Source organism: Chenopodium album, chromosome 2 (genome assembly GCF_948465745.1).
Source record: "Chenopodium album chromosome 2, dcCheAlbu1.1, whole genome shotgun sequence".
NCBI lineage: Eukaryota > Viridiplantae > Streptophyta > Magnoliopsida > Caryophyllales > Amaranthaceae > Chenopodium > Chenopodium album.
Genome location: NC_137835.1, coordinates 7,412,481 through 7,428,997, shown reverse-complemented (window position 1 = coordinate 7,428,997; position 16,517 = coordinate 7,412,481). Strand labels below are relative to the sequence as shown.

The 16,517-nt window shown below is 32.6% G+C and overlaps 1 protein-coding gene across 1 annotated transcript; it reads left to right on the top strand.

Annotated features, from left to right (window-relative positions):
- Positions 1–8,999: 8,999 nt before the first annotated feature.
- Positions 9,000–16,216, top strand: LOC145594924 (protein NRT1/ PTR FAMILY 6.3-like). Its single transcript, XM_081651277.1, has 5 exons — positions 9,000–9,270; positions 9,724–9,901; positions 10,313–10,352; positions 11,226–11,791; positions 14,809–16,216. The coding sequence occupies exons 1-5, from the start codon at positions 9,120–9,122 to the stop codon at positions 15,680–15,682; spliced, it is 1,809 nt and encodes a 602-aa protein (XP_081507403.1). The 5' UTR covers positions 9,000–9,119; the 3' UTR covers positions 15,683–16,216.
- Positions 16,217–16,517: the final 301 nt, after the last annotated feature.

Here is a 16,517-nt window from a genome sequence, read left to right as displayed (position 1 = left end):
ATAGGGAACTCTCGCGCCCGATCGGGCGGGCTTCGCCCGACCGGGCGACGGACAAGAGTTTTTCTACGAGATCTCTCGCGCCCGATCGGGCGGGCTTCGCCCGACCGGGCGGCGGACTCAAGTTTTTGACGAGCCCGATCGGGCGGTTTCGCCCGATGGCTCGCCCGGAATGGGGATTTCAGATCGCCCGACCGGGCGGTGTCCGCCCGACCGGGCGCGACACTACGTCTGGAGAAGCTCGATCTCGCGCCCGATCGGGCGGTAGCTCGCCCGATCGGGCCCGCCTTTTTCCTAGGTCGATTTGCTTACGTGTTTCTTTTTTCTAGGACTCATATAAATACGAGTCTTACCTTTTCATGAGAATGATTCACTTTCTAACCGAAAACACAAACCTACCTTTTGAGATCTGAACAGTTCTTGAGCAATTCCACTCTTCGAGTTCGGGTGCACGGATTACGGAGAGAGTTGCGTTAAACTTGGGGGGCGTGCGTCATTAGGAAATCTGTACCGGTGGTGGCGTATTTCGCTTCTAAGGCAGTGGATTATTGTTCCACGACGCGACTGTGAGTTGAGATCTTCAATCAAGTATTTTCCCTTTCATCTTCTCTATTTTTGTTATTGGAATTGACAGGTATTTTACCAACACCAGCTACGCATGTCCGTGCAATGGTGCCCTGTGGCAACCATTGTACGTCCTTGCCTGCTATCCTAGTCAATCTGAGCCAGGAAAGATAAGGAAGTTATATATTGACTGAGGCCTATGCTCTACTTGACATGTCCGTGCGAATATATCTAGCACGATTAATCTAAGCTAGCTTTTCCTTAATACCTTAAATTGTACTAATAAAATGAAAAATGTAAAAACGTCAAATGAGAATTGAATAACATGCATTTAGGAGTAAAATGATCTTATATATCCAAAAGGTGGAGATAATAAGGCGTAGATGAAACTAGTGTTGTCACAATATATTGTTCTCGTACCATGCATCATGTTCATGTATATGTTGCTTTCTGTTCAAGTTGACTTCCAACTACAGTCTCTATATAATAATAATACAACTAACAACTAATTTATAGCAAAGACTAAGTAATTTCCATAGGTTTGTATTATATAACTGCATAATTGCATTCTTAAATATATACAACACTTGCGTTGTCGATTTTCTATGTCAAAAGTAATAATATTAATTTGTTTTTGGAATTAATTAACAAAGAGAGAGAAGAGGAAAATATTTACTTAACTAGTGTTGCTATTGCAACGTAAACGTTGACGTAGTTGGAAGCCAATAATTGATTTTTTTTTTTAAAAATATTTGACGTGAAATAATTGAATTTATAATTACCCAAGTTAGCAAAAACCTATATTTTCTAAGGTTTGATTGGTAGCCGACGGCCAATAATTCAGTTTGATTAATAGTAATCTTAATTATTTCATTAAAAAAAAAGTCATTATTCCAACCTCTGATTGGGCAACTTGTCAGAATTGCATATGGTGGCGGATTAAGTCTAAGAAAGGGAATAGGCGAATAGCAATTAAGGGTTTAGATTTTATTATTTTGAGGTTAATTATTATCGAATGATGAAACGTATATTAATTTTTTAACAACCTTCTTATTCTTAGAGGTTTTTTTATACCGTTTAAGCAAGAAAGAAAACTTCACATTCCTTTAATGGATGGAGGAGAATTGGATATGGGTCACATCAAACACCTACTTTGTGTTTATGTATAAAAATTAATGTTTACAATACTTCTTCTTCATTCTACCACTCCTTAGCCTCCGATTATGTGGTTGTAGTTTAGGAATGTGAAGATCATGATATTGTTACTTGTATTAATATTTCGTCAATGCCTGTCCTGAGGTTATAATTTTTATCCTATATTCGAGTGTAATTTTATTATGATTTTTTACTCTACACTCGTATGAACTCTCTCATCACATTATCTTCTATGTGTGTAGGGGATTGAAGATCAATGTGAATGAATGTAATTTTATACAGGAGCTTTGGGTTAGCATCGTCTATGATGGTGCAACTCTGATCCTCTCCTCCTGTGATACCTTGGTAACATGCTATATACCTGTACCTATTGTTTATGTTTGCAACTCATATGTGTAATAACTAATTGTACAAGAGATAATATTCAAATTTCTTATTATAAACAAGAGAGATTCTTAAACTTTGAACTATATTGATGGCTTGATGCTACATGTGGTACCAAAAAAAAAAAAAAAAAAAAAAAAAAAAAAAACAGTAAAAGAAAAGAAACAAACATAATCCACGTACAAACGGTTTGTAAATCTAGAGCTAAAACCAAATTAGCTATGTCTCATCTACCTTTATATATATATATATATAAGGAAAAAAAATTAAAAATAAATAAATAAATAAATAAACCACCACGTTAAAATAGCTATAATAAAATGTAGCCATTATAACTGCTTTAACGGCCTATTCACATTTACTTAATTTCAGTTCAGTTCAGTTTAGCTCCAATCAGTTAAGTTCAGTTCAATTCAGCTCCAATCAGTTTAGTTCAGTTGTGTTCTGTTCAGCTCCTAATTTCCCTCTCTCATAAAAATATTTGTTTCAGCTCAGTTTAGTTCAGTTCAGCTCCAATCAGTTCAGTTCAGTTCAATTCAGTTCAGCTTAATTCAGTAACTGTGAACAAGCCCTAAATCTTTACCATTTTAGGCAAAATTGACTTTAACATACACCCTGAATTATAATTTGGGTGAACCAAGCATCCCAAACTTTGATTAGTTGACATACCACCAACTATTGATTGGGGTGCAACGTGTGTCATTAATGAATTTTTTTTTTTTGCACTTGAATTGAGACATTTATAGTAGTAAAAGGGTGATTAAGGGGTAATTCCAAGTTTCTCTGCTTAAGAAACAAGAAGCGTTTCTCATGAGGATAAATTTGGAATTACCCCATGAACAATAAAGGGTATAAAAGCGACTTTTGCCAAATTTGTCTATTTTGAAGTTAATGGGCTTGTTAACGACGTTATCCCTACCCTTGTTCAACTTACCTCCTTGTGCAATTGCTACTGACCAGATTACCTAGTTCCACCTCCAGCAATTAATTGTCGAAAGCGGGAGGTCAATCCGAGGTGTCGACCAAAAGAACGACTAACAGTAGGAATAAGCTTTAATGGAGGAATTCAAGTTTGAATTGAATGGATGAATTCGAGCTCAATGACAGCTTTAATGGAGGACAGTCACCCTTACCCTTTGGGGTTGACCATGCCATAAATTTTACCCTTTCTTATAGGGTTTGTCGGTCGTTTGATTTTGGCGGCGAATCCGCCTATATATGTTCGCTGCCGATAATGGTTGTCGTCGATGGAGATGATTCAGACGAAAGAGGAAGAAGGTGATGTGGGTGGTTGTTGTCGGTGGAGACGAAAGAGGAAGGTGATGATGTTGGTGTTTGTTGTCGGTGGAGGTGAAAGACGAAGTTGCAATGGAATCGTAACGTCGTTATAACGCTGTCTAGATTAGTCCAAGTCATCAACTATAGTGGAGTTTACAGTCAACACTTTTTCTGATTTAAATACGAGTACCATTAATTTACAATTCCAATGCGTTTTAATTACACAAATGTCATTAGAGATACTCTTCTTGTTTCTCAATAAGAGGAATTGGGGCACGCGTTGCACCCCAATTCATAGTTTGTGGTGTGCTAGCTACCAGTCAAATTAAAGTTTGAGTTGTTAGTTGCATGGAGGGAGTAATAAAATTATACTCATGCATTTGATCCAAGTTGTATGGTTATTAATTTTAAAATGGTAAAAATCTTCTAATAATATGCACTAGATGTAAGCCCGTGTGATGCACGGTTTTTAAATATTTCATTTTGTATATTTTTTTTGTAATTTCTTAATATTTTTTGTTTTTATTTTCTATTCTATTATTTTAACATTAATTTAAGGTAAAATATTTTGTTAAGTTTTAAATTATTCTTATTCAAATTTTACGTATATAGAACTTGGATAGTTAGATAAAATCAATAAACCAAAATATATTTTTTAATTTCTAATTATTTGTTAAAATAATATAAATCCTAATGTAAAAGATAATATAAAAGATAATTTTTTTTCATAATTTAAATCTTAAATTACTGGAGTATTTTTTTGTTTTCAATTCTCAAATTTCATTTGTTAATTTTTTCTTAAATGGCTACTGAAAATTTAAATTCTAAATTAATATATAAATCTAATTTTTCATTGGTCAAAATATTACTTTTGCTTATGTGGTGTGCGATGCACGAATTTTTATATACATTTTGTATATAAATTGTTTTTTTGGTGATCTCTTAATTTTTTTTCTTGCATTATAAGTTTTAAAATTTTGTATGAAAATATCATATCATCAGATATTTACATAAAACCATTAACATCAAATGATAATTTATATTTTTTAAATATCAAAATATAATTTTTAGTTTTTTCAATAATATAAATCCTAATATCTAAATATAATTTTTAGTTTTGTAACAAATAAAAATGATAAAATTGTGTTTTTAAATAATTAAAATCTTAATAAATTACTATTCGTCGTTTATACCTACGTGGCAAAAATTTAAAATTTCATTCGTTACTTTTGTTTAGGTGGCGAATGATTTTTTTAATTCTAAAATAAAATAGAAATCTAATTTTTAATTGGTCGAAAATATACCTTTTCTTATGTGGCGCTCCCAATGCTCTCCAAAAATGCCTACTTTATTTATAAATATTAGGTTTATCTGGGATTAGACGCTATTGAGTGAGTTATGACTAAGATCAGATCATGTTGATGCTGGTAATCAATTATTTATTATTAACGCAACAAAAATAGCTAGAAGTTTCTGTCATACATTCAACTAACGCTAGTTAGGAAGTGACCTAGATACATTGCCTGAGTAATTCTTTCATGTGACCACCTTCACTTCCTAGCCACAAATATGCACACTTAAAGTGTTTGCTTCCCTATCAACCTGTGTCAAAAAGATTAAAGCTCAAGGGGATGTCACGATTTTAGTTGGTTAGCATCAAAATTTAAAGATTTTCTTTACATTAAATTGAACTTATGGTGTACAAGCTAAGGGCTAGAAGCAGCTTCAATGGGTTATTTGTTGCCAACTTGCTTATCACACTCTCGAAAGTGACGCTAGCTGATTTAACCATTTTATTTTGAAATGCAGTCAAATATTAAAAATCCAACAACTTTTATATAGGAATCCAACTTTTATATTAAAGTGTACATGATTAATTCCGACTATAAACTCACATAAATGGGTTCAACATTGATCTCTTTTAATTTCTAGCAAATGTTTAAGTTCCTTGAACTCCGATTATAAAAGACAGTATTTTTTAAACAAAATTGGTTATTCCACAACAAAACCTTCATGTAAATTAAAGTAACTGTGAAAACAGTAGTTATACTGATCTGGATCTTTTGTTGAGGTATAATTGAGACCTTATTTTATTTAACTTAGCTTAATTTTTTGAAAAACAATACATATTCATACACGTCAAGATTTGATAAATTGAGTAAATTGAATTAAGCATCTCTCAAGCTAAAGTTTTTTTTTTTTTTTTTTTTTTTTTTTTTTTTTTTTTTTTTTTTTTTTTTTTTCTGCATCTAGATCAACAATTACTATTGTTTGACTACCTGTAATATTCTAAAACCCTCATCACCCAAGATCCAAATTAATGAGAAAATCAAAGATTTGGAAAGACACTGTAATTAGATCGAGCAATATTCAATAACATAGAATCAATGACACAAGTAAAAAAAATAAAAATAAAAATAAAGATTCCACATTATTATCCATTGAATATCTACCCAATGAAGAAATGCAATAGGTTTAAAATTCCAAATGTTGTGGATAAATTGTTTTAAAGTAAACTGCAATAATTTCAGTAAATTATTACAAGTATGTGTGGAATCTAAATAAAAGTGAGTGCGCAGATAGTTGTTTGAGGGTTTACGTTGGCGTTTTTAAAAGTGTGAAAGTCACGTGCATAAATATCTTGATATTAGAGAGACCGTTTGATTGCTAATAAAAGTATACTCACATCACATGGATACGATCAAAACAATTATTAAACACTCAAATGATCTGATTTGAGGAAACCAAGCAACATAATTAGTAGTAATCTGTTGTTAATGACAACCACATAACATTGGACATATTCTTTGTCGCTAACTCAAGACCATCATTATCGAATATTTTAATTTTTGGGGGGTACCATTTCAGGGAATTGAAGCTAATCTTAATTGATTAACCTAGCTTCTCTCGGACAAATTTGCTCAGAATCCTAAACGTAATTTACGATAGACTTTTTACAATTTGCTGCATTATTTGTTTGTTGTTGCGCTTCAAGTAATTTGATTACATTTAATGAAGTTTCCTACTGGCTTTCATTACTGACATTAGGATTCCACCTTAGTTATCCTTGTTTTTCAATTCGATCATAGATAGATTATAAGACTATTACTTTATGATTTATATTGTTTATTCGATAAAATTGGTTGTTTCAATGGTTATCAATTATTATTGGTTGTGATGTGGGTTAGACACTATTATAGGTACATGTCAAAGTGGTCATACTGAAACCCATTGTATCCCACTTTGTGAAAGTTTTTCACATGCATTATTGGAGAAAGAGGATCAGAGAGATATTTTTACTTTATAAGGTATATTGGAATAGGAGTTACTTCTACTATCACCAATTGATTTTAATAGAAACATCTGTTGCCTTATTTGTGGACCAAGCTATCCTCTTTGTTTGGATTGCATAGACCCATTTCATATCATCGCAAAATTCCACAAGTAGTCATTTGCATTGTTATGCATTATGATTGAATCGTAGAAAATACAGAGAAGTTGATTCAGAAAGTTAACTAAATGTAGTAGATTATGATCATATGCCAAGGAAGCAAGGTATTTAGAATAGTTCGATCATATAATAAAACCTCGTGGTTACCAAAAAAAAAAATTACGCAGTTACAAAGGATCGGAGTTGCATTACAGCAGTTGGATTATATTGTCACGCTTGCATAGCTGCATACAATTTATTAGATAATATAATGATTTTTTATTTACTACTATATCATAGATTATTGTAAATGTTTTTTTATATAATATGTTTACCTTTTTAGTTTACAAATATATAATACCACCAAAAAAAAAAAAAAACTGATTCAGATAAAATAAAATATTAAAAAGAGTGTGATTAAGATAATATCAAAAAAAAAAAAAAAAAAAAAAAAACTTAAACATACCACAAGTACTGTATATTTATCTACTACACTGTAGCATTTTGCATGACAAACAATTTAACACATATAGTATTCCAAGCATTTTCTCTAAATTTCAAGCAGTGTTGCTTAAGTGAGCAGTGTTGCTCATTGAAGTAGGTCTTCCAATGTTGTTCCAATGGTCAAGCTACATCTTTGATACTTTTTAAATTTGCAAGCAAGTCCCTATAATAAACCATTTGAGATGCTCTTAGTCAAATATAACTATAAATTAGAGGGAGAGAAGAGTTTGTACGTAGAACAAGGATTAGGCTGCTAAACGTATACTCTAGAATCATGCAAAAATAAGAAATAAAAAATTGGTAATAAAGCAAATGGATTTTAATATGAAAGAAATATAGCAGGGTTGCTTTTAACCTTAAATGCTAAGATGATATATATACGTAATATGGAGTACTAGGTTAAACAGAGTATGGAAGAAGATGTCCTAAATTGAGTTACAGAAATCTTAAAGATAATGGCTACACAAATAATTAAATAATGTTGATTAGACAGAATTTAAGAAAAATACAATAATATAATAATTTGGTTCTCTTTCCAAGTCATCAAATAATGAACATGGGATACGAGAATAACAATAGAAATGTAGCACTCCTTGATTATATCCACTTAAATGAAAATGGAAACGCAATTTGACAATGAAAGGTCTAATCAGAGAGATTATATAAATTTATTCAGTGATTTTCATCATATTAATAATCTAAATTGTTAGGAAACTAAGCTGTAATTCTCCATTAAATAAACTCAATCACTGTACCAAAATCAAAAGAATTGCCGACCTAATTGCGCTGGAACTACCAGCCCAAGAGATACTGTACATGATGTATCCAGCTTCTTTGTCATTTTTAATTATCAAATAATTATATTCAATTATAATCAAATTATCCATATAAAAAAAAGTTCTTTATTTAACTGTTAATTTTTGATTAATTGACCATACGTGATTAAATTAATGTTTGTATTATCAACTTTAACGCAGTTGAGAATGAAATTGTTGGTAATCCAAAAATGATATCATGCACTGTACATAAGTGACATTTGCTCTTTAATTATACGCGCTGGATTAGATGCAATCATAATCTTCTACCACTTGTTAAATAAAATAATAACTAGAATGCACCATATATATGTAGCATGTATATTTAGGAAAAAAAAAAAACAATAGGAGATTTGATAGTTTTAAATAAAAACAGAGAAGTGAAAGTTATTCAATAAACTAATTAGTTGCTGATATAGCTAGTGGTGATAGGGAAAACTGCGCGTTCGATCCCCCACAACAACAATTTAAGGGGGATTAAAATTTAATCACTCACGACAACGGATCCTTAAATTTAGATTACAAAAGAAAAAAAAATTACTAATTAGGCTTTTAAAGGGGTGTGATCATCTGAACCGTGTGATTAAGTGTTAAAAAATGACAGTACAATTGTATAATTGTAAAAGATTTTAAACTATGTTATAAAAAAATGTAGTGATGCAATTGACAGGTGTCAGTCGATGTTGGCATGGATGGTCAGGTGTCAGTTAATGAAACAAGGTTTTGAATTAACAATCTGATAATCAAGTGCATTGAAAAATAAAAAATGAAAAATGAAAAATTATCTAACGGTTATGCAAAGAGAGACGTGGACGGGAAGCGCCCAACACAGCAGTCCAAGGCTTGTATAAATAAGGGCGTTTCTGGTGGCACTCTTTCATAATTCAAACATCAAATATTCATACTCTTCTCTTCTCTCTCTTGTTCTTCTCTTTTCTCTCTCCTCCGAAAACAGGGGAACTACCTGATTATAATATAGAAGAAGCTGAGAAATGGCTTTACCTGGTATAGCTAGTAAAAAAACGGGTTCGAATATGGATATGGAAATGGGTAAAGATATTGTTTCTGACGCCTGGAATTACAAGGGTCACCCTGCTGACAGATCCAAGACTGGTGGCTGGAAGAGTGCTGCCATGATCTTAGGTCTTTTTTCTCACTTCATTCTAACCTGCACTCTGCTACTACTTTCATTTCTTTTTCTTTATATTATATCATCGGAGTTGATGTTTTATTTTGTCCTACTCGTAATAAATAATAATACATGCCCGTTACATGTTATGGTACTCCAACTCTTCTGTTTGTGTGGTGACTTGTGAGGCCGTTGTCTCATACTACCAGAATATATGTGTTATATACGAATATGGGTGCAACGTTAACTCAAGTGGGAATTTAATGGTTTTAGTTAATTTATTGGATAAATGGAGGAAGTCGGGTTGTTTTTATTTGTAAGTTAGCACATGTTCTGGTATAGTATGACAAGCACCATCATGTAATCCTACATACGAGTTACTATAAAGCTGTACAACTTGAATCATAGATTGTTGTCACAAAAAAAAAAAAACAGAAATCCTAATGAAAAATGTGTTACTGATTCAGGAGGAGAAGCATGTGAAAGGTTGACGACACTTGGGATAGCGGTTAATTTGGTGACATATTTGACGGGAGTGATGCATTTGGGCAATGCTGCATCTGCTAATACTGTCACTAATTTTATGGGCACTTCTTTCATGCTCTGCCTCCTTGGCGGTTTTATTGCTGACACTTTTCTTGGACGGTTAGTTTTTTTTTTTTTTTTCTTCTTCCGTTTTTTTTTTCTCCTATTTTTATTTCCCTCCTACCTACCAACCTCCCTTTTCTTTCTCTTTCATTTTACGAAAAAAAACTACTCCTTTTTTTTTTAGTAAATTTTAAAAAGAAAATAAAAATTTATTGGACCTAAAACCATTATTATAGTATTCATGGATTTTTTTTTTTCAATAATAAAATACATGGGACAACCAACAAGTTTATTTTTGCTTCTTGCTGTTAAGTTTTCAGCCTATCAACAACTTTATTTTCTACTTTTATTTAGTAACATAAACAAAAATAACATGTGATTTTATTGAATATGAATATGATTGAATGTTGTAGCTTGTATTTAGTCTATTTAATGTTGCGACTTATTTTCCCTTGTTGTATTGGACAGGTATCTAACCATTGCTATCTTCGCCACAGTTCAAGCATTGGTAAGTGCTTTGATTCAACCTAAATAGTTAAATTTCATCACAATTTAATTATATAGGATATGTATGTATACAACTATGCAAACCTTAGCAGATATGTTATCAAGCAAAAATGGATGTTTTAATAATTATAAAAAGTGATAGTAGATCTTGGTTTATTACTGTATTATTATATGAAACAGAATTCAACCCCACATTCCTACTGTATTGGAATATATTAAGTGTATTCTTAACAACTTTAATTTTAAACAAAGGATTATAGGATACATGAACATATCATAAGACCCCCCACGACCACTATAATATAAATTAAAGTTTTCATGAGTGGAAGAAATTATGCGGCAAGTGCGCAAATGCATCACTATTATGCTAAATGTTAAGGATAGTTAGCTACAAAGAAACAGCGAAATTTGCGCGATTTCATTGTTTTTTACTTTCAAAGATGTCAAACGAGAAAAAATGACAATTATTGGAGTATTAATGAGTAATTTAAGAACAAGTTCTATTATTCTTTTGGCTTAGACAAGGAAGTAAGGCCCACATTCCCACTCTATTGGAATTAATATTTAATATCTAACTACTAGAGTTAATTATAAAATAATTGATGTAGACTATAATGAGCAATTGATATACTAGGTACGAAGTATTATCAACTATGAACTTTTTTTACAAGCAATTATTGGATGCATGCTCATAAGATTCCCATCGAAATAGCATCTCTCTATAATTTAATTTTTTTAACTACTCGTATTAGTAAAGTCTATAATAAAGGACCTTTTGGAAGAATATGTGTCCAAAGTTTGTGCATGTTCCATTAACCTTATTTAAAAGTTAAAATAGATGTACTGATGGTGTTTTATGATTATTTGTTACTAGGGTGTGACAGTGTTGACCATATCAACCATAATCCCAAGCCTCCGTCCACCGGCTTGCAAAGAGGGGTCGGACACATGCACTCCGGCCTCAGACATGCAACTAGGGGTGCTCTACCTAGCACTATACCTTACGGCGCTAGGGACGGGTGGTGTGAAGGCAAGTGTCTCAGGATTTGGGACGGACCAATTTGATGAGACGAACAAGGGGGAAAAGACACAAATGATAAAGTTCTTTAATTGGTTCTTTTTCTTCATAAGTTTAGGGTCACTAGCAGCAGTGACAGTATTGGTGTACATCCAAGACAACATGGGAAGGCAGTGGGGGTATGGTATATGTGCATGCTGTATTATGCTGGCTCTAGTAGTGTTTCTATGCGGTACAAGACGGTACCGTTTTAAGAAACTTGTTGGCAGTCCCTTGACTCAAATTGCTGCTGTTTTTGTCGCTGCTTGGAGGAAGAGGCATATGGAGTTACCTTCTGATTCATCCCTTCTTTTCAATATTGATGATTTGGCTGATGGTGGCAAACATAAGAAGCAAAAATTGCCTCACAGCAAACAATTCAGGTCACTACTTTCATTTTTTGTCTATCCGTTTTTATTTCTTTCCTTTCGGTAACATGTATAGGTCATTCCACGCGGAGTCATGTTTAAATTGTTTATTTTGGCCGACTCTTAAATATATCATGTATGATATAAGATAAGACAACTCGACTAGTTTATTGTATTATGAAATTAACTAAAAAGTACACATAATTAACGGACGACCACTACTCTTTTAATTTGTATCACTTTATCTATTAAGTAATATTAAATGCCCGTTCAAAAAAAAAATATTAAATGCAATTTAAAAAACTTATTGTGAAAAGTAAAAAAATATGTCAATCCTAAGCTAGCTAGGGCTTTATAAGAATATGATAATTCATTTTACAATACCTAACCACAATTAATATGATAATTTATGCTTAATATTTCAAGTTAAGTGAAGGATGTACTGTGTTAGGTTTATAAAAATATCAATCAACTAGCATAGGAAATAGGTAAGAGGCACACCACAAAAAAGAAAGCTTAAAAATGAAGTAGCTGCATGTTATTCGGTGCCCTGAAGATTAGACAAAGGGAGACGTAACATGGTATGTTGATCAAACTATATATGATGAGATCTACACCACACAACAGTTTGCACGCACATGTGACATGCCTTACAAAATCTTTTTCTTTTGCATCACAATTAAGCACAAATTTAACTATTAATATCTCAAAATATCAATATGTAAAATTTATATAAAATGAATTAAATAAATTATACATTAAGGGCTCGTTTGGTTGAATATAGGAATTGCAAATTCCTTGAAAATTTGATTTCCCATGAAATTGAACTTCCTAGGAAATTCTAAAAAGTGTTTGGTTAACTAAGGAAAGTGGAAATTTCAATGGGAAGTTCCACTTACTTAGGTCCCCCTAGGTAATTAACTTCCCCCATTTTGTGGGAAGTGGAAATTCATGGGAATTTCTACTTCCCATAAATTTGTCAATCAAACAACTTCAAAGAATTTCAATTCTTAGGATTTCCAACTTCCCATGTTTTTATTTGTCAACCAAACAACCCCTAAGGCTATTAAAATTAGTCACCTGATTATTCCCGTAAAAAAAAAAAAAAAAAAAAATCTATATTATCACATGAATATATTTTGTCATACAAAATCACAAAAAATAGTCAAAATATTATTTGTCAATAGTATCAAAACTAGTTAACTACTTGCATCGTGTGTACCAAGTTAAAAGTTTTGTCAAATCAAGATTTTTCTAATTATTTTCCATGATTTGACACATAAATATTGCAGTGGAATCGTACAAGCCTAGTTATTCCTGCTAATTTATTGGCCACATAAATATAATTATAATCAAGGTCGTGTGTGAACATTAAATTAAAATTTTTAAGTATACTAGACTAATAATAGTCATTATTGGCTATTTTTAACAAGGATAAGACAAACATTAAAAGTGGCTAATGTGGTATTTATGCCTACTTTCTTTAACTTAACCGATTTTTCTTCCTTCTCAACAACTTTAATAATAATGTGTAAAATTAAGCAACTCCTTTGTAGCAAAGACAAATCTTGAATTAGCAAAATCTATTTTCGGTATAAAATTAAATCAATTATGATAAATTTGATTTGGAGGATGAGCAAAGTATTTAGTCGATAAAGGTCTTTGTATATGAAAATGTGTTAGTTGATTGTTTGAACAACATACGTGTAGATGATCTAGATGGGGCCATGTTGATTTAGAAAATTGGCTTTAATTTTGACTATCCAAAACCATTTATCAATAACACCAGACAAAGTTTGGCCCTAGTCGTCCATGATTATTGCATAACCTATATTTCATTGGCCAGCCAGCTTATTATTACTATTCACACATTATTGTGCCCTCATTGATTGCTCTACTATACTGCTCTTTTACTTATTTGCTTTGCTGCCCGATGAACCCGGCTTACTGTTTTAGAATTGGAGGTCACCATCCTCCTATTTACCAAGCACGTATTTCACACGTACTCCCATTGTTTTTAAATACTTGTTCTATTTTTTATTTTCACCCGTTTTTAAATACTTGCTCCATTTTCTTATTTAGAAAGCTTTTACAATATTTAATTCATTTATCACAATTAGTGGATCCAAAATAAATCATATTTTATTAATTTCATATACTTTAACCTCCAATTCTCTCCGCTACTTTTGCTTTTTTTTTTTTACAATTTTGTATCCTTCCACCTACCCCACTACCTCCATATTTTATTATTTTCTTCAATTTCTCCTAAACCTCAGCGCATGAGAAATAAAACAAGTATTTAAAAACAAAGTGAGTATATGATTAACTCACTCGCAATCGTATACGTGTACCTTGACGTTTATTATCAAATTAAGAAACAAAAAATCATCTTAGAGTTAATAATGTGACACCAGAACTTTTTACAAGGGTTTCTTTCATCAAAAAGAAAAGAAAAGAAAAGAAAAATCCCCTCGTCCCTATATGTCCACACCTTGCATAAAAACACAAAGAATGAGCAGTTTTTCATGCTAGACAAAAATAAACACAAACAAGGTTAGATGAATGGAGTTTTTGGAATCTTAGGAGTAAATACACATGCTACACTTCAATTGTGGAATAATGAATATAATAGTAATTGTCAAAATATATATCTATATTTAAAAAATTAAAACAAAAATCTTTCAGACTTTGATAGATTATCCGATCCTCTGATACGGACAAGGCCTTGATATTTCATCTCTTTTGGATGAGCATTTTAAGCGGGGCCCAGCCATAATGAATTGAAGAGGATAAGGGTCAGCCCTCCATTATACAAGTTAACGTATAAGGGTGAAAAATAAGAATTCACATGCACTTGGTAAATTTTGATGAGACCATAGTCACAACTCACAAGCAATAAGTTATGCAATGCATGTTATAATATACTACTTGTAACAACTTAATTGGTCATCGTAATTGATAGAATTAATATTATATATTCTCCATTAGTGCCGTGGTAGTAAAACTAATAATGGTGGTATTGTATTATATAGGTTTTTGGACAAGGCAGCAATCAAAGATAGTAATATGCCAGCAGTTGTTACTAAGGTGAACAAATGGTACTTGCCGACTTCAACTGATGTAGAGGAAGTTAAATTGGTGCTAAAGATGCTTCCTATTTGGGCAACCACCATTATCTTCTGGACCATTTATGCTCAAATGAGTACTTTCTCCGTCTCCCAAGCCACCACCATGGACCGTCGCATTGGTAAATCATTCGAAATCCCGGCTGCCTCCCTCACCGTGTTCTTTGTGGGTAGCATCCTCCTCACCGTCCCAATATATGACCGTGTGGTCGTACCAATAGCCTCTAGAGTCCTTCATAACCCTCAAGGTCTTACTCCACTTCAGAGGATTGGAGTTGGCCTAGTCTTCTCTATTATTTCCATGATATGCGCGGCTCTTGTTGAAATCCGACGTTTAAAAACTGCGCAAGACCATGGGTTGGTAAACAAGCCATACCAAGTGGTCCCATTGAGCGTCTTCTGGCTTGTACCGCAGTTCTTTTTCGTGGGTGCCGGTGAAGCTTTCACCTACATTGGCCAACTTGACTTCTTCTTAAGGGAGTGCCCTAAGGGAATGAAGACTATGAGTACAGGCCTGTTTTTGACAACACTTTCACTAGGGTTTTTCGTTAGCTCGGCCCTTGTTACCTTGGTGCACAGCATCACCGGTAACAAGCACCCATGGATAGCCGATAACTTAAACCAAGGAAGGCTTGACTATTTCTACTGGTTGCTCGTAGGTCTGAGCGTGGTCAATTTATTTGTGTATTTGGTATTCGCCAAGTGGTACGTGTACAAGGAGACTTGGCTAGCCGAGGAGGGGTACAAAATTGAAGAAGAAGACGGTCCAACTTGTCATTAACAAAATAAATGACATCTTAATCCTTATTAGTAGCTAATGTCATGCCTAAAAGGGATGGCAAAAGTTATTTGCAGCACATATTTTTTGCACGCTTTTTAATTTATAATTTATAATTTTGGGGTAAGATTTTTAGAGGTGTGCGGTTGCTTCTTGTAATATAAGAAAACAAAAAAAATCATACTTGAACTACCAAGTTTGCTTTTGTAAAGGGAAACTTTTGCTTTGTAGATGAATAGGTGGCCATGAAACAACCACCATAAAAAAGGCGCACCAAAAAGTAATGGTAGATAATATATGCTCGTGAAAGGTGGGATGGTATGTAATGTAACAATTAAGTTTGTAAGTAAAGCTTTTTTGTTGCAAATAAGCAGTGAAGTCGATATGATCTATCTGCTGGAAGTCTTTATTTCATAGACTTTGTACTCTTGGGGAAAATGACATTTCACAAGTGCAATGCAAATTTGAGGCCCTTATTGCCCATGTCACATTCTTGTGATGATAATAAAATTGAATATCAACAATTGTGCTTTTACACTCCCTCTTTTGTAATTCAATTTTTTTTGTTTATACTACTGTACGTACGTATGTTTTCCAACTGCAAGGTTAGCCGACTTTAATTTGTTTATACTACTCTACGTATGTATTAATTGTCGTGGTATTATGTATGAGTATGATATTATTGTTTTGAAGATATTAATTATTTATTGATCATTATAAGATAAATAACGTAATAAACAACTTAATATAATCTTACTGCATGTGTTTTTAAGTGAATATCATCATTTTTTAAGGACTTTGTCTTCGGACACACAATCTCATATAGTGGTCAAGCGGA